At 33.2% G+C, this 21,487-nt stretch overlaps 1 protein-coding gene across 1 annotated transcript in view; it reads right to left on the bottom strand.

The window, feature by feature from the left end:
- Positions 1-21,487, bottom strand: part of TNKS (tankyrase) — a 254,709-nt gene that overhangs the window by 81,370 nt on the left and 151,852 nt on the right. The window contains exons 4-5 of the mRNA XM_037831282.1: positions 13,789-13,825; positions 12,954-13,029 (exon numbers count right to left, since the gene is read on the bottom strand). Of these exons, the coding sequence (XP_037687210.1) occupies positions 12,954-13,029; positions 13,789-13,825 (113 nt within the window). The remainder of the gene's footprint in view (positions 1-12,953; positions 13,030-13,788; positions 13,826-21,487) is intronic.

The following is a 21,487-nucleotide window of genomic DNA, read 5'->3' as shown; positions in this document are numbered from 1 at the left end:
GATTCTCTAGAGAAGCATGACAAACTTTTCCTGGTTTGTCCAGGATGTTCCTGATGTGTTCAGAATATTCCTGATTCCAGGAAACTCTTTCATTCCAGGCAAACTGGGATGGTCAGTCACCTTATTCTAGCCAAACTTAATGCTGAATTAGTTTCTTGGTTTCTGGAGTGCTCCTCAGTCAGAAAATTTTATGTGTCTGTATATATGTGTGTGTGTGTGTGTGTACATGCAGACACATGCATACTGAATAAGGCAAGAAAGACTTACTATCTTAGCAAATTAAGAGAGAATTCTATTAAGAATTGGCTCGAGATAATAAAACATATTACATTTTCTATCTTACAATTCATTTCTTCAAAAGACTCAAGCATACTCTTTCTCAGTTCCATACAAGCTCAGTGCATACTATTCCAATTCCTCCTACAGACTCTTATTCTATAGTTATAATTTTAAAATGGTTTTATGAGATAAGCCTTCATGATCTTTTAACCACTTGAATATGAATTCTTTGCTTTATTAAGAAGAAATTCAAAGAAATATAGAACACACATATACTTATCACCCAGATACAACAATAATTATTCAGATTTTGTTACACTGGCTTCTGTTATCTTTTTTTTTTTTTAATTTCATTTTTCTCCCTAAAGTGTTCTGAAGTAATCCCAAGACACAATGACATTTCATCTCGCCATAATTCTGTAGATGCCTCTAAAAGTTATAGACAATTTCTTTCAAAGCTCCAGTGCTATTATCACATCTAACAAAATAACAGTAAATACTCAGTGTCTTATAATACCACTGTCCATATTCAAATTTCTTGATCATCTCAAAAACTGTCTTTTTAAAGTTGTTTTGTTGGAATCGGGATCAATATATTTGGCTGTTGTGCCTTTAAAATCTCTCTACACCAACAGCATTCTTCCCTCTTCCTTTTTTATTTTTTCTTTTTCTTTTATTGATTTGTTAAAGAAATCATGGCAGCTATCTGTCCCATTTCTTATAGCACTGTTTAACTTGTGCCTGTATTCTCTGTATTCCATACAAACTGGAAGTTAACTTTCCTCCTTCAAATGAAACTTCTTTGGCAAGAAGATTTCTTAGGTAGTACCAGGTACTTCATACATTATCCCATCAGGTGACACATCACGTCTGGACAGTCTACTTTTAGTGATGTGAAAATGGCTCAGTTATCACCAGTTCTGCAAACACTACCTCTGTGAACACCTGAGTCCGAGACATCATCTTAGTAATATTTTTAACTTCCCCCAATCTTTAAAAAAAAATATATAAACAAACATAAAAACATCATCAATTAGAAGTTTCAAACCACATTTCCACATTTTTGAACATATAAAAACATGCCTTTTCAGGTACTATATATCTATTTGTTCAGTTTTAACTGATCTAAATTATCAATTACTTTACATTTATTTACCTTTCCCTCCCCAGTAGAATTCTCTTTTACACTATAAAACTAAGATATTTTCTCTGGAAAAGTTCAAATAGTACAGAAAGCTACATAATAAAAAGTAAGTAAAAGGTTCTTTCTATTTCTACTTCTGGTCCAATAAGCCCATATTCTCAAAGATAATCACTGTTAAGAGTTTCACTAGTATCATTTTAGATATTTTTCTGTGGATATAAACATGTGTTTTTCTGAGTTCTTATTGTTGCAACTGTTTTATACAAATAGGGCCACATTATATACACTCTTCTGTGACTTGACTTTTTCTCCATGTTAGTACATAAGTCTATCTTATTCTTTGTAAGGCTGTATAGTATCCTCACCATTTTTTGGCTGTCCCATAAATATTTAACAATTGCCTATAAATGGACATTCATTTGTTCCACCTCTGTTTTGTCTATCTTATCAAAACACATCTCATTTAAACCTATAACTGATGAAGACAGATCAGTGTTTTCCTTCTACAAATAAAACACTAAATCAGCCATTAATTCAAAGTTCCTAAGAAAGATGATAAACATAAATGCAGCACTTATTTAAATTTCTTTTAGAAACAGAGGCATGATTAATCTGTTGCTAGGTATAGCTAAGAAGCTCTTTCAGACAGTTGTACCTAGATCAGAATCTAAACTAATTAAAAGCAAGAGAATCAATATGGGCATTAGTCCTTAAAATAAATATATTTCATTGCTGGTGCCTTTCTTTCTCTTAAAAAATTTTTATTGGAGAAGTTATAAGTTTATAGAAAACTAACGCAGAAAGTACAGTTCCCATATATGTCCCCTCAAACATGCAGTTTTCCATATTATTAATACTCTGCATTAGTACAATATCTTTATCACAATTGATGAAATAATATTATAATTATACTATGAATATAGTCCATAGTTTACATTAGTGCTCATGGTTTGTATTGTATAGTTCTATGTTTTGTTTTGTTTTAAATTTTAGTCTGGTAACATATACACTACCAAAATTTTCTCATTTTAGCCACATTGAAAAATCCAATTCATTGGCGTTAATTACATTCACTATGTTGTGCTACTATCACCACCATCCATTACCAAAACAGTTCTATCACCCCAAACAGAAACTCTGTACCAATTAAGCATTAACTCCCCATTCCCTACCACCACCCTGGCCCCTGGTAACTTATATTCTAGTTTCTGACTCTATGAATTTTCATATTCTAGTTAGTTCATGTAAGTGAGATCATACATTTCTCCTTTTGTGTCTGGCTTATTTCACTCAATATGATGTCTTCAAGGCTCATCTATGTTGTAGCATGCATTAGAACTGCATTCCTTTTTACAGCAGAATAAAATTCCATTGTCTATACATATATCACATTTTGCTTACGTTATCCATTCATCAGTTGATGTATACTTGGGTTGGTTCCATCTTATAGCAACTGTCAATAATGCTGCTATCAACCTCAGTGTGTAAATTTGATGAAGAGCTTTTCCATTTCACCAAAGAAGGCTACTGGAATTTTGATTAGGATTGCACTAAATCTGTTTATCACTTTGGGTACAACTGAGATCTTTATAATATTTAGTCTTCCAAACCATGAACATGGACTATCCTTCCATGTATTTAGGTCTTCTTTGATGTCTTTCACCAATGTTTTGTAGTTTTCCAAGTACAAGAACTTTACATCTTTGGTGAAATTTATTCCTAGATCTTTGATTCCTTTAGTTGCTATTGTAAATGAAAGTTTTTTCTTGAGTTTCTCTTTAGATTGCTCATTACTAGTATACAGAAACACTGATTTTTACATTTTGTTCTTGTACCCCACCACTTTCCTGAATTTGTTTATTAGTTCTAGTAGCTTAGTTGTCGACCCTTGGGAATTTTCTATATACAGATCATGTGATCTACTAGGATGCCTTTTTGAGGCTTTTTTTTTTTTTTTGTGAGGCATTAGCAATGATTTATTTCTTCACCTAGATGGTAGTTACATGGAGGTTGGCTTTATAATAATTTGTTATTTTCACTTTTCTGTATATGAGTAATATTTCAAAAAAAAACAAAGAAAAAATGTAGCTGTGATAGTAGCTATTTTATTTTTTCTAATTGTCTAAAACAAAGGTTACATGGTCACTGATTAACTCATATGAAAGGTAAGGATATTATCTTGCTTGTATTTTCTACTAAACTTTATACCCTTATTAATGTATACATATCTAATCTTATAGAGATGCCTGTCTTTTGAAGGGATATTATAAGTAGTACCATACTGAAGATTAGGTGGTCTCCTTGAATTTTCCTTACTCTTGGGCTATTACAAAGAGAATTTAAAAGATAAACTATCTGGAGAATGAAAACTGATGAACCAAAATACAGATGAAACAAACAAAAAAGCTATTTTATTTATACTTTTCTCAAAAACCATGTGTCTTCTAACTTGTCTATTCTCCATATTATACATTACTAGAGCCTCTATAATATGTTTTCTCTCCCATCATGAATCTTTCCTTCTGGTCCTGGTCCTCTTCATCAATGATTATCTAAAGTATAACACCAAGAGCTAAACAAACTTAATGACAGATATGGTCTCAGCACAGTGGACCATAACAGGACTATCACTTTTCATTAATAGACATGATAATACGTGGCAAAATGTTCAAACCCGTGGATCTAGGTATGTTGGAGTTCTCGGTATGGGGTCTGTATTACTTATGTTATGGTCCTATAAGTTTGAAAATATTTCAAAATTAAAAGTTTAAAATTAAAAATAAATAGACATGATAGTATTCCTATAACCTAAGACTATTTTAACATATTAATAAATTTTTAAGTCACAATCTCTATAATGGAGGGAAAAGGGCAACAATAGTCCTGACTTCATCACAGAGTTGTTTTGATGCTAAAACGATATGGAAGATTTTGAAACATTTAGAAAATACAAAGTATTTTACTGAAAATAGTATGTAAAATTTATTGGGCACTTCCTATGTAACAAGCACTGTTCTAAGTGCATTTATATACATTAACTTGTTTACTTTATACAACTACATGAGCTTGGCACTATTATTATCTCCATATAACAGATAAGGAAAATGAAGAACAGGAAGTTAGGTTAATACAGTAAGTTAAAAGCAGAGTCAGGATCAAATCAGGCAGTAGGACTTCAGGACTCTCATTCTGCCTTCCTTCTTTTCCTTTGCCCATGTTTAAGACTGAGATTAACTCTTTGGCTGGGCATTCAGGCTCTGGATAGGGTATTTAGAAATGGTCTAGTATGTCTGAGTGGACAGGTAGTGTTACCAGCAAGGCAGGGATCTTCGGTGAACAGAGATAGAATACCACAGCCTCAGAAGAGATGTTGTTCCAAGGTAACCTATGTACTAAGCTTTAGGAAGGAACTTAAGGCATTTGAAATGTCTTATAAAACAAGGATTCTGTACTTCACCCGCCTCACAGAGTAAAACTTTAACCTTAAATTGAATAACAAGGGAATATCTTTAATCTAAGTGTCTGTATTGGGTAGAAAAAGGAAAAGGGAAAGAAAAAGAGAACACAGGAAAGAACAAGAAATCCACAGGGTAATCTTTGCAAGAAGAAAGCTTAAATGCCAACTTAATTCAATTTTAACTTAACATTATCACTGTAGAAGCTCCAAGGGAATTCTTCAACAGCCAGCAATTTGTGTTTCCCTTTTCCAGCCTCAGAATCAGCAGAAGAATTGAAATGTATGCATGAAAATGAGTTTCTAGAATCCTCTCATAGGGTTTGTGTGAAGAAAAAAAAAAAAAAAAAGCATGTTAGAACTCTCAGAGGGTGCAACATTAGTTTTGCATTGTTTAATGAGAAACAGCTGGCAGACTTTACGGAAACCACATTTCTTGGTCTCATAGTAACCTGCTGTTTCGTACTTTAAGGAGAAAAGTTTTCACACTACCCAAATCTTACATGAATTCCCTTTTATAGTTAAGATTTGGAATCCTAGGTTTTCATATCTAAACTTGAAAGATTCTAACTAATGAACAACAGCCAGACTACTTGTTCTTGAAACAGGAAAATGAAAACTGCATCGATTGGCATTTAAAGATTACATAGGAGGGAATCACTTCATGTTAAATGATTAATCATTTGAACTGTGTAAATTGGGAGACTCAAAAACTTCTTTAGCTGGTTTAAATGTGATTTAAGAGCTGTAAGGATTTTAGTGAGATGCTGCCATCTCAAGGTTCCTTCAGTGATAAGTCCATGTTATTTCTGGGTTTGCATTCAGGAAAGTGGCAGCCAAGGGCGGCCAGGAGCATAGGAGAGCCTTCTAGCTCTGTCCCTCGGCCCTGCCCCAATTCTGGCAAGTATTGAACTCTCTTTCTGCAAGTAGGGGATTACTTTAACGGGCATTTTATGGTATTAGAGTAGGGCATTTTCACATTACAATTTAAAAATTAAAGTATCATTGCAAAAGGAAAATCAGATTATGAAACATTTATTTTTAAATTTAGTCTGTTTTCAAATTTACTAATTTGGCTACCCAAAGATGTGTTTCAAGTGATTATTGCATGGTATTAATAGTGGTTTTAACAGTTTGACTACTGATGCATTCATTCTTAGCAGAGAAAAATTTTTTCATATTAATCAGTGAAAACAGTCTTCTTTTAAAAGTTAAATTATGAAGATTACTGATATTTTTAGAAATTTCCTTTTATAATTCTAACTTAATTGAGGGAGAGAATGAATGAGTGAATATGCATGGGGGGAGGGGAGAGGAAGTAGACTTTCTGAGTGATTATTATGCTTTTCATTAATATAAAGAAAAAAAAAGTCAACAGTACAAGAATAACCTGGTCACTGGTACACAAAGAATAAAAAAAATAATATTTTATATTCACTTTGTCTTATGGCCAAAGAACTCTTTCTAATAATGCTAATTCAAAGTAACAGATGATTTCAGGGTTCTTAAATCCTTTATCAACTCTTTTTGTTGCTTCTCAGCAGGCTGAAGAGTTTCCTGAAATAAGACTTCTCTTTGCACTTTAGTAACCCTTCTAGACTGTAAGGTTCGCCCTTTACCAAAGGGATTTAAGAAACTTTTGTAGATTCTACACAGTCAAATATTAACTCAACAGTTTGTTTAACGTTTATATGATCTGTACCCAAATCATAATCATTATAGGGATGTTTATAAACATCTTTGTTATATAATATTTGATGCATAAAAACATGTAAGTTATGAAGCACAATACTGAAATAAACACCACTCAACACTCCACTAACTGAAGAACTAGGACATGGGCAATACCTTTAAAGCTACCTAGTGTGTTTCTTCTGATCTTATTCCCTTGCTATTGTGCCAGATGGATGTTTTTCAAACTATTGCAGCAGTTGTAACCTACCCTTCTAATATAAAGTTCTGTTTACTTGTAGAGGCAGAAAAGATATTTTAAACTTAAATTCTAGCAAATTTTAAAAGGAGCTGCTGAAATGTGACCTTTGTAATTTGGCTCCTAAATCAAATTTTAATGAGTCATACTCATAGCAATGATATCGGCCTCACTCTCTTCCTATCCCTCAACCAGTCTAATACGGAAAACTGCAGGAAACTTGTGCCTTTGGTATAAGTGTAGAAGAAGCTAAAGTTAGGAGGAGGATAGCTAAATAGAGCTAAAATGAACTCCTAAGCTTTCCCACCCACTTTTTAACACTGCGGTTCCCTTCTATTGAAAATTCCTGTGTTTTAAAAGAGAAACAGAACATTGTTGGCGTGGATACTAATTACCCTCACCAGTGGAAGTGTCATGCTTGATGAAATAGACTGTTTTAGTAGAAACGATTCCCTAAAGAAAAATTTAAAAAAACATTTTCAAGCTTTCATTGTTGCAACATGAATACACACAAGCGTAAAGACTTTATACAATATATTCCAATATAAGTAGGCAAGAAAACTTCCTCTCAGGGATTTCTGCATTACAGTAAGACATGCCTTGCTTAAAGATGCACTCTAAAGAAGTAATTTGATTAGATATACAATTAAATCTAAGATACTTGAAGAGTTCCCTAATGCAGACTTGCTACCCCAAGGAACACCTGAACTATGGTCCATAAAAGTTGGAAATTAAAACATGGTATCACCTGTTATTTACCAAGATTTTGGCAAGAATACAAGATGATGATAAAGGGCACTAAATGCCAGGGGCAGGGTGGGGGTGGGCGGCAGGCAATGCTAACTTCCATAAAGAGGAAAAAGATTCTATATCAACTTTATCCCAGATACTATGAGTGTTTTATTCAGTGTGTCTCTACAGAGTCTTACAAAGCCCAATTCTGTATTACACATAATTACCACTAAAATATGTAAAAGCTTGGAATGTTAGAGTTGAAGAGCATTTTAGAGCTCATCTGGCTCAAATTCTTCACTTTTTAGGCTTAAAAAAAGAGAACTCAGAGACACAATAAAACTTGCCATGATCACATAGCTAGTAACAGTTACAACTTAAAACTAGGTCTTCTAACTTCACATTCCTGCTTTTTCCCACAACACCATGACCCCAAAAGATGTATGTGATATTCTTTTCACCATTCCAAAGGAAAAACAAAACCAACAAATTTTAAGACTCAAATTCAAAATAATTCAACATATCTAAAGAAAATAAATACATTTGGGGGGATATTTAAAAACCTTCTCTTGTTTTTCCAGGCAGCTATGATAGAATCATTTTTAGTAATCCAACCAAAAACAGATCCAATATTTCTTGCCCATAAGATAGCAAGCATAGAGTTATAGTTTCTTATAGCAGGACATTTCAGTTATCTACTACTATATAACTAATCAATCCAACAATGGCAGGTTGACCAGGCAGTTCTTCTGGTGGTATGAGGTAGAGTGTTAGGATATCACCCATGTCAACTGGGGCTAGCTGGCTGAAGTCATTTAGAGTAGCTTAACTGGGATTTCAGGTGGGTCTGTTGGTTAGAGGCCTCAGTTCTCCTCCCTGTAGGCCTCTCCACATGGCTCTTTGGGCTGCCTCACAGCATGGCAGCTGGAGCATCCCAAAAGCAAGAAACTGGAAACTACCAAGGCAATTCAGGGTTTAATCCTCAAACTGGCACAGCATTGCTTCTGCCTCATTTTATTCATCAAGCAGTCACAGGCCTAGCTCAGAGCATGTGGAAGGGGACTTGACAAGAGCATGAATAACAGAAGGAGTGGTTCATTAAGGGGTCTTCAAGATAATCTACCCAACAAGGATTGTCAAAATCCTGGTCAAATAAGATATTTAGAGAAGAGCAATATTGATGGAGGGGCTGTTAACCAAGAATACTGAAAATTCTAATTGTATTAACTATCACAAATATATACAGCCCTAAAACCTTAAATATAAATACAAAATATTGCACTAAACCTACATATTCCTTATGCTTCACAGGAAGTACTTCATGTAGTTCAAATACTGCATACTGTCAACCAGATTTAATTTTTTTTAATAAATCTGCTCTTAAAAATGGGTGCATATTTCCAAGAACATATTTCTGAATTTATAAGCTGTTAATTTAAACAAATTTATTTATTTAAGACAACATGGGGAAGGGAAGGAGAGAGGCCAAGCTCCTGAAGAATTAATTCAATTATATACTTTGTAGATTATCTAGTAACGTACAGCTTATTTTCCCCAAATGCCACTTGGGCTTGAGCTCTGGATAATAAAGTCCATTTAAGTAGGGAGATAGTGAGTGTCAGAATGCTCAAAAGTATCCATGTGTTCATTCTAAATATATTCAAAAGCTTCAAAAAATTATGAAAGGTATATGGATATCATTTATTGAGGTTCTACTATGGGCTACAAACTGTACTAGGCACATTAATCATATTATTTCACTTAATCCTCTTAACTGCCTTGTGGATTAAGTATACATTATCCCCATTTATGAATGAGTAAATTAAAGACTGTAGAGCCACAGTTACACACCTAGAAAGTGGAAGAGCAGGGAATAGAACCCAATCTGACTCTACAGCCTATTTGCTCTTTCAACTTTATCACATAGCTTTTCCACTGTGTCGTTACGGGTAGTATGAAGTTCTACCTTATATCTGATTGATCTCCATTTGAAAATTGCTTTTAAATATTTTACTTTTTTCTCTGTTTCCAGTCTTATTCATTATTAATTATTTTATGGATGCAAACATTTACACAGTAGAAATCTGACATTTAAAGAAACCCTTTGGTTATAGATAATTCTTCTACATTTAAATCATGTTTCTCCAATTGCTTGTTCATCTAAATTTGCTGTTCCCTACAGAAGGGCATACATATCTAAATACCAGCTTTAACAATAAAAATCTTATCTTAAATCTACACTTTATAACTGTATCACAGCAAAGGGAATCATACATCTTTTTTTAATGAATTAGCTTCAGCATCCTGGATAATATTTTAACCATTCTAACTACCAAAATTTAAGCTCCCTGTGAACAAGTACCGTCAATAAGTACCATTAACCATATATTTCTTTATCATCCATGACACTTAGTACTATACATGGTGGGTATTAAGTTTTGCTGAATGAATGAGAGGAGTAGACAGACACCTAAAATACCAGAAATTACATTGAATACAACATAGATTAAAGCACCTATGAAATATTACTTTCAATATTTGGTAACAAAATCACAGCGATATTAAAGTCTAAAACCGTAACACATCTCTAGACAAATTCTCCACCTAGTCTATTTCCTGCCTAGTTCCTTGTACTAGTCAATGTGTAAGGAACATTTCCTTTCTACAAACATTATGAAGCTGACATTTCCATGGGCATTTTAAATTTACAAACCAGGAATCGTAGCAAAAACAGAGATGGGCAAGGGCCCAGTTAAGCATTAATATAATCATTTAAAAAGCCTCTTAAAAAAGGATTTGATGCTATAGTATGTTGTAAAATGCAAACTCAAGAAATAAAACTTGACAAACCTAAGTTATTATATATGAAAAAAGAACCTGTATCCTCTCATTAACACACAACTGACTTCTAATTCTAGATAAACACATGCAATGGTCTGAAAAAATACAAATATCTAAGAGAGACACATGTAATTTAGCAGGTAGATTTGCTCACACATTTTCAGGGCACTAACACAAAGAAACGAAGATACTGTCATAATTAAGAGATCTTGTCCCAATCACTACCAGCACCCAGAATATTTACCACTTCATGGCTTTACTGCAACTGGTACATTTAATAAGAATTACTATGATATAACAGGGGAAAATATCTAAATATGAACATTTTTCAATCTTAATTACAACACTATTTGCATTTTCCATAGAAATGGACAGTTGTGAATGATTTTCTATGCATAGCAGTAAAACCTAATTAAATGCTGAAGTCTAATTTTCTTTTTCTATCTAACTTAGTTTGAGAAGAGAGTATATTTTGGAGATTTATTGTATTATCTATATGTTATGAATCCTCTAGTATTATAATAACACTGAGGCATCTTCTTAAAAATGTCTTATATATTAAAATATTCAGTTCTACCTCATGGTAGATAATAACAGCAATAACAGTAAAAGAAAATATATACTCTCCAATTCACATATTTCTGATTTAATTTTCTAAAGGGCACAGAGTGCAGATGTTTTTCTCACGCAGAGAATAAAATTATGTTTATCAGGGAGCATATTCATGCCTTAAGCTTCTGCTACATGCAACATACAAGGTTTGGTCCTAAACAAAATACAAAGAGAGCTAACAGATGAGTAGAAGAAGAAGACACATATGAATAACTACAATTCAAAGAACTCTGTGGTAAATGCCATAAGAGTAATACAAATAAGGAGCTATAGGAATTTGGAAGAGAAATCTGTTAAAGTAATGAGGAAAATGTATTCCAACCTCCTTTGGGGAAAAGGGAAGATAAAGGAATTCTACACATTTGTGTAGGGGGCCAAGAAGAGAGAAGAGGGGAACTGGTTAAGAGTCAGTGTTCATGTTCCTTAATTATTAGGATTTACTGTGCTAGAAATGGGGCTGTTGAGTAAGGGTAAGGATTGGGGAATCAGTCTGGCCTGCAGACTCCCCTGCTGTAGTAATTTCACATAAATTCTGTAGTATTAAAATGGCTATAGAAAACTGAATAGGTTGGGCTCTAAAAGAGACATAGCTGCACTTACCACAGATCAGAAGACCCTTTTCTGAATACTGATAGAGGTCACCACTTTACCTACTGAAAGGATCTGGAGCTCTTAACTGTTAAAATCCCCAAAGCACTACAAAATCAAAGGAAAACCACCTCCAAATGGTCTGTAGTAAGTAGTACTGAGTCAATTTTTGCTAGTATATAAGCTTGATACACATATTTCAACATTTCATGAAAGTAGAAGTCTCTCCTCAAATTATACAGATTGGGTCATCTGAAACAATTTACATCTACAATAAATAAAATATATTATATTTTGAGGAACTCAATTCCTTGCCACTATTCTATGGGTTTCATTAGTGTAGGAAAAAAGTGAGAAAGCAGTCAAGGAAAACTGAGGGATTTAATCTACAAAATTATTACTCACAGAAATGTGATTTTTTTTAAAAAAAAACAGCAAAATAGTTTATTATTTTTAAGTGGGTGCCATCCATCCTGATATTTGCCATAGCACATTTTCACTATAAATAACTTCAAAAGAATTCATTCTTTAAATACTAGGCACAAGATGATTTTCCTCAATATTTACAGTGTATTTTTGAAAATATTTTAGGTTTTTAAGATATGAAAATCATCCTTTACCATTCAAAAATTAGCTGTATATGTTTTTAAAAAAGCTTTTATAGTACAAAGTGCTTTGATTTTCAGTTTCTACTAGGTTAATGAGTACAAAACTTTGCAATTACCAAAGGCTGTATGCAAAGGATTACGTTTCAGTCTATAATCAGCAAGAATATGAAGCAGATAATGAAGCTGCTGGCTGTACATTTTATATGTTACCCTACATTTATGGCATCTGTATATTAATGCAGAATATTTCTCTTTGCTTTAATCTATTTTCTCTCAGTACACCACAATAAAAACTTAGCTAATAATAATAATAAAAAAAGCAGTGATGCTATATAGTTCTAAAAAAATCATTAGCAACATTTTCTCAGGTATAAATGGAAAAGCACTGGTCTAGCAAATACATCTTCCTCTGCCAAATAAGAAATCAAAGCTGCAAATAACCTAACAAAGATGGGTAAATATGATGTAAACATTATCATACACGGAAAATAATATATGCTGTTGTAATTTTAACCACCAACAAAGCTACAATTCTACTTAAACAACTTTCACTGTCTGACATTTAAGAGAAAAGACTTACTTAAGATCCATGCTTCACCAGGTCTATGAAATGTCACAAATGCCAGTAACAGATACAGCAGCATTTCATTTTGCAGAGAAAAGATGCCAGTAAAAATACACCATAAGTGTATGCCAACTTTAAAAAATTTAATTGCAAAGTGAAAAGAAATTAGAGAAGAGGATATCATATTTTAAATAACTTACTTTTCGCCCATCACTTGCATGGCAATTCACATTTAGAGGAGTCAGTAAAGCCATTAGTTTTTCTTCATTACCACTCCTATAAAAAGGTAATCAGTCAATTCCTATAAAATCATAGAGCTGCTTATGACTACTTATGGATATTTTCACAAGAGAGTGAAAAATAATCTCGGTTTGCTTTGATTTCTTTTATATGGATCTCTATGATTCTCTTTCGCTATATTCAATTCAATTACTATGTTTCTAACTAATTCCTGTTCATCATTATATAGTGGTATATCTTGGATAATGTTGCTTTTTACATTTTTATTTGTTTTATTTTTCTGCAGAAAGTCACCTTCTTAATAACAAACTTTATTCTGATATGTGATCTAAAACATTGGAGTAAGGAATACATACAAAATGTTTCAAAAAGCTAATCAATTAAATTATAAATGACCAAGAACAAAAGAAAACCAATGAGAATTTTAACATTTACTTTATGCCCCTCATTCAAGCTTTGCTAGAAAAATTTTCAGAGGAAAATGAAGATATAGTCATTTAAATACTCCAAGAATATCATTTGAAAAGCTGGGTAACTAAGGTTTGCAGGTACCTTAAGAAATGTTCCAAATAAAATTAGCCTTATAATCATCACCATATTGAAAGATTTTATCATTAAATACACCAATCATGTAAAATAAAGTGTACAAAGATTTAGAATAAGGTCTTATCTGCATTACCACATAAAATCCAAGCAAGACAATAACATGTTATAATTTTTATAGTCCTCCACCTGCCCTCCCCCTTTTCTCCCTTAAATGCATTATACACACTTAAAATGAATGGAATCACTTACCTAGCAGCTTCTAGGAGTTCGTCTTTCTTGTATTCACCTAGATGATTGCAAAATATCATGCTGTTAGCATTTGGCAGAAGACAGATTAAGAAATGCAGCAGGCAGCAAACAGAGAATTAAATAGAGAAGAACAGAAAAAGAGAGTCCACACCCCGCTGGGTGATGGAGCCGTGACGTTAGCCAGCTTGTGAAGGCAGCATCACCAGTGCCTTGGAGACGGGCAGCAAATTGACGCAGCTTCTTGTCCAATCCTCAGATGAAATACCTTTCTTCAGACAACCAATGAATGCTAAATCTCATGTCCAGAAACACATTCCCTCTGATAACAGCATGCCAGCTGAAGACAATGTCCCCTCCCCCCTTTTCTATTCAGGCTGTCACAGTACACTTGTGAAGCATAATACATTCTGAGACAAAAGCAAAATAATGTGGTTTTTTAAAGGTACAAATTACTAGTCTTCAAAAAACTCAGTTTTATTTGTAATGACACGGAAAGTTGTCTTTTTGTTTTTTAGTTTTTTTTTAAATTACCATTGTTGATCTTTATAGTGGCAGAAAATGCAAATATCAGAACCGTGAAGCCTTTTGCCTCGATAGAGGATAGGGTAGGTCTGTAGACTAGAAATACGTGAAGTACGTACCAAATGCTATGAACCTCTTGGAAGCAGCGCTCCAAAAACCCAAACAGTGAATCTATTTTTAAATGATAATATTCTAAAGTACTGTAATCTTTATACTTTATACTAATTCAATATCAAATTTTAACAAACAATAAATCTTATAAATACTTTTTTAAAATAAGCAGAGGTCTCACAGAATGAGCAGATATCCAGTTTCATGAAATGCAGGGAAATTTTGCACATTTTATCTTTTCACAATGGATTTTTGAGTATATCACAGATTAAAAATAGAAATATAATTAAAACCTCCTATAACAAATTTCTTAGGGCTCTTAAAATCTAAGAAACAAGTTTATTTTGCAAGCTCAATTGAAGGACAAGGAATTTTAATATAATGTTTGATCATTCAAAATATAAAAAGAACAGCCAAGACTAGGATTCAGTTGCAATGTGCTGACTCAGTGTGCTACATCATTAAAGAAGTAATTATTTAAAATATCTGAGCAAATAATTGTATGAAAATAAATGGAAAGGGTACATATAAGAACTAAAATTTTAGATTAAATGAGAGTGTTATAATTCTATTATGAAATATACTTAAATTATTTTTAAATATTAACATTTGTAAATACAAATTTCTTTGCCTTTTGTTTCTATTTTGGTACAAAATGCAGAATATTGATGCAAATACAATAAAGATGCCTCATGACCACCAAGCACGTGTTTATATTCTACAACCCATCATTATTAAATATTCTTTTAGCTTAAACTTCATCTTGCCTCTTGGATTAATTTTGGTTAAGACCTAGAAACGATAACAAACTACATATTTACAAATAAAGAAAAAGTATGAAAATATATATTCTCCCCTAAGGGAATTTCATACATCATTAAAGCCACAGGTTTAACAATATACATCAATAAGCTAGAATGTATGATTTCATGATAATAGCAGACTGTCTTTCAAATTTCCTGTAAACCATATTCCAGATTCTTTACCTAATTCTTTGACAGTATAAAATTATATCCTCCAGTCAATAATGCTCTTGCCTCTCCTCAAAGCCAAAGACCTACATTTATTAAACATTTTAGATAACAATGTCTAAAGTTATTTTTAAAAGTTCCTTGTGAGGAAAGTGGCATAACCCACATCCTCCAATGCCTTAAGAACCAAGAACAAAGTATACTGAATTATGGACATATATTGATAAAAGTCGTCCAGTCAGACACTAAAGATTTATTCAAAAGGCCAATGTGCAAGATACAAAATGAGAAAAGACCCTGTAGTCTCTCAGCTCCAGAATATTGGTCTATTAAAGGAGACAGTCAAGTAAATAAACGATCACAGTAGAGTAGGAATAAAATCTTTTGAAAGTGTGTAGAAAAACTTACAGGCTAGTCTAAATGGGATTAATAAAAGGCAGGGTAATTGTGATTCAAAGAAGGGTTCCTTGAAGAGGGGAAACCAGTAATCTTGAAGGAAGAACAGGTGCTCCTCAGGTGAAGAAGGGTGGTTGGGGGGAGAATGAAGCAACTAAAGTAAAAGAAACAAGAAGGGAAATGGTAACTCTGTAAGGCTGGAGCAAAGACGCCTGCAGGGGAATGGGGCAGAAAAGAAATGCCAAGATCATGAATGGCTCTCTAAGCTAAGAAGTTTAAGTTTTATTTTGAAAGCAATGAGGAAATACCATAAAATGGAGGGAGGGAAGAAGTGAAAAATCAATGAATTCTGACATAGTTTATATTTTAGAGTTCCTATAAATTCACTGATATGCAGTAAAAAAAAAAACATAAAGATTGTAAAATAAAAATAGCTACTATTGAAATTTAAGTCATAGTGAAACATGACTCCTACAAGATAGTTAATAAAACTGCAAAGTATTTGGGACCTCTCAAGTTCAAATCAGTCCACCTACATAAACTTCTCATCAGGCATAGTTTATTGATGTTTTCACCAAAAGCCACAGTTTTGCAAAAATGTTATTCCCTCCTGGATAAGCTGATAATAAACCAAAGCTTTCAAAAGGAAATATGTAAGTGCATCCAACAGTCAGACACAGGCATTACAAATGACATTCTACTCGTATTCTTGGAGACCACAGCACTTTAATCAGCTTTTCTGCAATACATTCCAACATCCACTATCTGGTGCCCAAGGACCACAATGCATAAACAGTTGAAGCTATTTTTCTAATGCCACAGCGCAGAACTATGAACATAATGAATTTAGAGTTCCTCACACACTCTAACAACAAATCTGAGCTACTTACTTCACAATGAAACCACCAATTCTGTTTCACTTCAGCTGAGAATTTGAAAATATTCTGGCTGAGAGTACAGTTCTACGGACCATTTATATTCTTTAATAACATCCTGATAAAGACTAGCAATAGATCAGCCAGAAAGGAAACTAAGCAATTATAGTCAAGATAATAACAGTGAGGAATGGAGAAAATAGATGGCTTAAAATATTTTTCTTTCATTAGAATAAAGTAAGTGGGATAAAAAATGAGCAGGCTACCAAGTTTACTTTCCAAAGTCTAAATTGTTTTTATTAGTCAAATAACCACTGATTATGTATGGCAGACACCCCCCCACACACACACACGCTCATTCACATGTATGAGTTAATGTGTTAAGGAGCTATGTTATTGGAATGAAAGTTAAAAATAAAACTCCTTCTATTTCTCAGATACAGAAACAACTGAGTCAGAAACAGCTTCTCTTTCACTCAGTGTAAAGGCAGAAGTACTTAAAAAAAAAAAAAAAAGGAAACTTACAACAATAAATAGAAGTAATGATCATTGACTAATCTCAATTTTAATAGTTTAAGGGGCTTTTGCCCACCCTCCACCCTTTTCAGCAGCTGACAGGATCAAAGTGGATTTAGTTTTATAAAAATTAGTCATTTGGTTTTATTGAAATGGAATATATTGGAAAGATTATAAAAAAAAAAAACACAAATTCTTAAAGCAATAAGGGACTAAAAAATAATTCTGACCTTTCTTTTCTCTTACTTTCAAACCATGCATAATAACAACTATCAGTGACCTCTCTCTTTATATGCAATGATGGAAGGATGCTATTTCAAAGTCACTCTTCTCCATACCAGCCCACCCTTGATTTCTGAATCATCCCTGTAACATATTCGTTTACAGTCAATGAAACTGGCACCAGGGTAGTTAAATGAATGATCTAAGGTTTCACGGAATGTACTATCTGTCAGGTCCTAAACTAGACCAGCATGTAAGTACAACTCACCAAAACTGAGCTTTGAAGAAGCCATGTAGGCAAAAGAAAAGAGTAATAAAATAGCAATAAAAATAAAACAATATTAAGAACAATGAGAATTACAAGCATTAAATATATTAAACATAAATAAAATAAAACAAATTTTTCCTTCATAACCATAATAAAGCAGTTGGGTTTCAGACGAACTTGTGAAAATGGGCAAAAAACAGTATATACACAGTATTTACCATCTACTTTACTTTAACTCTTTGGACAAAGGCAATAGGAATGAAGAAAATCCATTTTGGATCTATTCAAATGATCACTGCATTTTGCATTTCCCACAGCATGCTTTAAATCCTGAACTTATTAGGCATCTCAAGGGAAGAGCTACGTTAAGACTTCAGTCAAGAATCTCAGCTAGGTTGAAGTAGGAGCCCTTACGTTGCTAAGTGCTCAATAGTATCATGAACTGATATAAGTCTGACATAGATATTTTCTCATCAAGGTACCAGCAGATATAAGAGTTGAACTGAATCTTGTAGCTTAAACTGACAGCTGCCCTATATGGGAAATAAAATACTAATTGAGGTGACAAAAACCAGCTATATAACAATGGAAGGAATTTAGCTAAAGCATCAGGAAATAATCTAATGCCAAGAAGTTAAAAGTTAGGTTTTGCACCAAAGGCAGTTTTTAGATAGACTGTTATTTTACTGTATGTTAACAATGGCCCCAAGAATTCTTGAATTACTTTTTCTCTCTGAGATTTTTCATGAGTATTTTCAGGACAATTGGGAGACAATTACAAAGTTATAAGAGCTCTCAACTTCTAAATTTTACTAATTTTCTCACTCCTTCTGACACTGGCCTCAAAGTCCATATCCACTGGTTACATCTAGAACCATGGCCACACTAAACGCCCCATTCCATTCTAAAGACAGAATAATTTAGGGCCTTCAATTTGTAAATATGAACAAAGTATTTCCCTGGTGATTATCCTTTCCCCCTATTATCTCCGACAACTCACCATTATCTAACATTAAAAATCAGCTGTGCTACAATTCCATCTAACCTCTAAACTAGGCTGTCCAGTACAACAGCTAATAGCCCCCACATGACTTTCTACATTTAAATTAATTAAAATTATATAAAAATAAAAATTCCATTCCTTAGTCACACTAACCATATTTCAAGTATGCAATACACACTTGTAGCTAGTGCTTATCATCACAGACAGTGCAAAGAAAACAGACAGAAAAACTGAAACTTTTATTCAACTGCACTGCAGTATTCTTAATGACTACTTACTAAGTCATCTTTTATCCTAATAAACTACTTTCAATATTCTTCTTACACCTAAAATTGTCACTGCTAAAACTCTATAAAATAAACTTTTTTCCCCAAACGATTACCAAACAACTAATTCATCAGTGTGAAATACAAGGAAAAACAATGGACTGGATGATATAAGGTATGGACCAAGTTCTAGCTCCCTCACTGATTTTTAATTGTATGGCCTCTGGCAAGTCACATTATCTTTCAGGAAGCCTTCATTTTGTTGTTAATTAGCAAATGAAAGTTAAGATTTAAATGATAATTTTTAGCTTGATTTTCCATCTTGGTCAGATATCTTTCTAAGACACTTTTAATGTTGCCCTAATGGATAATGGATAAACATTATCGGTGGGGGGGGGGGGGGGGTGCCAAACTGCTAACAAGTGGTGCTTAAGAACTTTAAATTAGCAGTAAAGAAATTATTCCCAACTTGGACTATTTACTTGGTTAACAATTCTAAAGTTTTCGTAGAGCTTTAGCTAAAAGCTAAATGAAAGCAGACCTTTCAGGGGGAAAAGTGGTGTTTTATATAACTTTGTTCTTTAATTACAGATAGTACTATTTTGTCAGGAGGACACTTTTTAAGGAAAAGGCTCACCTAACCTGAAAGTAGATATAAACCAATAAGATTACTAATTGAGAAGAATTTTCCTATGTTTTAATAAAAGGGAGACACTCCATCCCCACAGGATAGCTGAAAACAAATTTTCAGAGGTACAAGGCTCCCCCAAACAACTATTTATCCTATATTTAAATCATATATTAATATTTAAATATAAAATTTCTATATTTAAATCATAAAAATTGTAACACAAAAACCCCAACCAATGTACTACAACATTTCTGAGACAGGATATAAACTCATATATGACAAAAGCTCTGCCAGAACATACAATGAAATCAATAAATAACATGGTTGTTAACAACCAGTTCCTTTGTATGCAGTAACACGGTGTCTCTTAGTCTCAGCAACATCTAAGACACACATTCAATTTTTTGGCACTTGTGAGGCTTTTCAACTCATTTATATCTATTTCCAACATTCTGTCAATTGTATTTAGAATATAACATAAAACTTTTCCTGCCTATTTTTTGTTGTTGTTGTTTAAAATGTGGATATTAAAATTTGGGGATGTGAATATAAATATATATTGGCCAAAGAAGGTTACATTAGGAGATAGAAAGTTGCATACATTCTCTAAAGTTAAACATTAAAAGCTAAGAGAGGTGTTCTTCCAAGAAGCTGTTAACCAATGAGACATTCTGCAAAGTGTGCCTGCATTTTAAAAGAAAATGACCTTTTAGATCATGCTGCAGAAGAAAGAACTTTAAAAAATTTATTTGGAAGTACTTTCAAACCTACAGGACAGTTGCAAAAAAATAATACAAAACCCATACAGAGAACTCCAATATACCCCACTCCCAGACTCCCAGATCCACCAATTTTTAACATTTTGCCATATTTGCCATGTCATTCCTCCCATCCATCCATCCGTCCATTGATACATTCATACATCCACCTACCAATCCATCCATCCACCATACTTCCATCAATCTAGCTATCTATTTATCTAATTATCTATTTTCTAAACATCTGAGTGTAGGTTGTATACATCGTGCTCCTTGAACACTTATTATTTCAATGTACATTTCCTAAGAATAAGGATATTTATTTATGTAACCCCTTAAATACAATTACTGAGTTCAAGAAATTTAACATTGATATAAAGCTTATAGTCTATATTGCAGTTTTTCTTATGTCCCAGTAATGCCCTTTTGGGCATTTTCTCCTTCATTATCAGATCCAGTTCAGGATCATGTATTGCATTTAATTGTCACTGTATTTTTAGTCTCTCCTTTTTAAATTATGGAAAAATAAACATTCCCATCTCAATCACTCGCAAGTGGGATTATCCACATTCACAATGCTGTGCTACCTTTACCACCATCTATTATCAGAATCTTTCCAATATTCCAAACAGAAACTCTGTACCCATTAGGCATTAACTCCCCATTCCCCTGCTCCCACACATATAAGTGGAAACATACAATAACTGACCATATGTATTCAAGGTTTATATAATATCTGATAATAGGTACTCAAGGTTCATCTATGTTGTCACATGTATCAGAACTTTATTCCTTTTTAAGAAATGAAGGCTGAATAATATTCCACTGTATGTATATACCACATTTTGTTTATCCATTCACCTGGTGATGACATTTGGACTGCTTCCTCTTTTGGGCTTTTGGGAATAATGCTGCTACAAACACTGATATACAAATACCTGTTCAAGTCCCTGCTTTCAATTCTTTTGGGTATATACCTAGAGTTGGGATTGCAAGGTCATATGGCAGTTCCATGTTTAACTTTTTGAGGAACTGCCAAACTGTTTTCCACAGTGGCTATACAATTTTACATTCCCACCAACAATGTACTAAAGTTCCTTTGTCTCCAAATCCTTAGCAGTACTTGTTATTTATTTCATTTTTTTTTTTTTTTTTTTAGG

The sequence above is a fragment of the Choloepus didactylus genome, chromosome 3 (assembly GCF_015220235.1).
Source record: "Choloepus didactylus isolate mChoDid1 chromosome 3, mChoDid1.pri, whole genome shotgun sequence".
Taxonomy (NCBI): Eukaryota; Metazoa; Chordata; class Mammalia; order Pilosa; family Megalonychidae; genus Choloepus; species Choloepus didactylus.
Note: the sequence above shows the minus strand (reverse complement) of the source record. Positions and strands in the feature narration are given on the sequence as shown.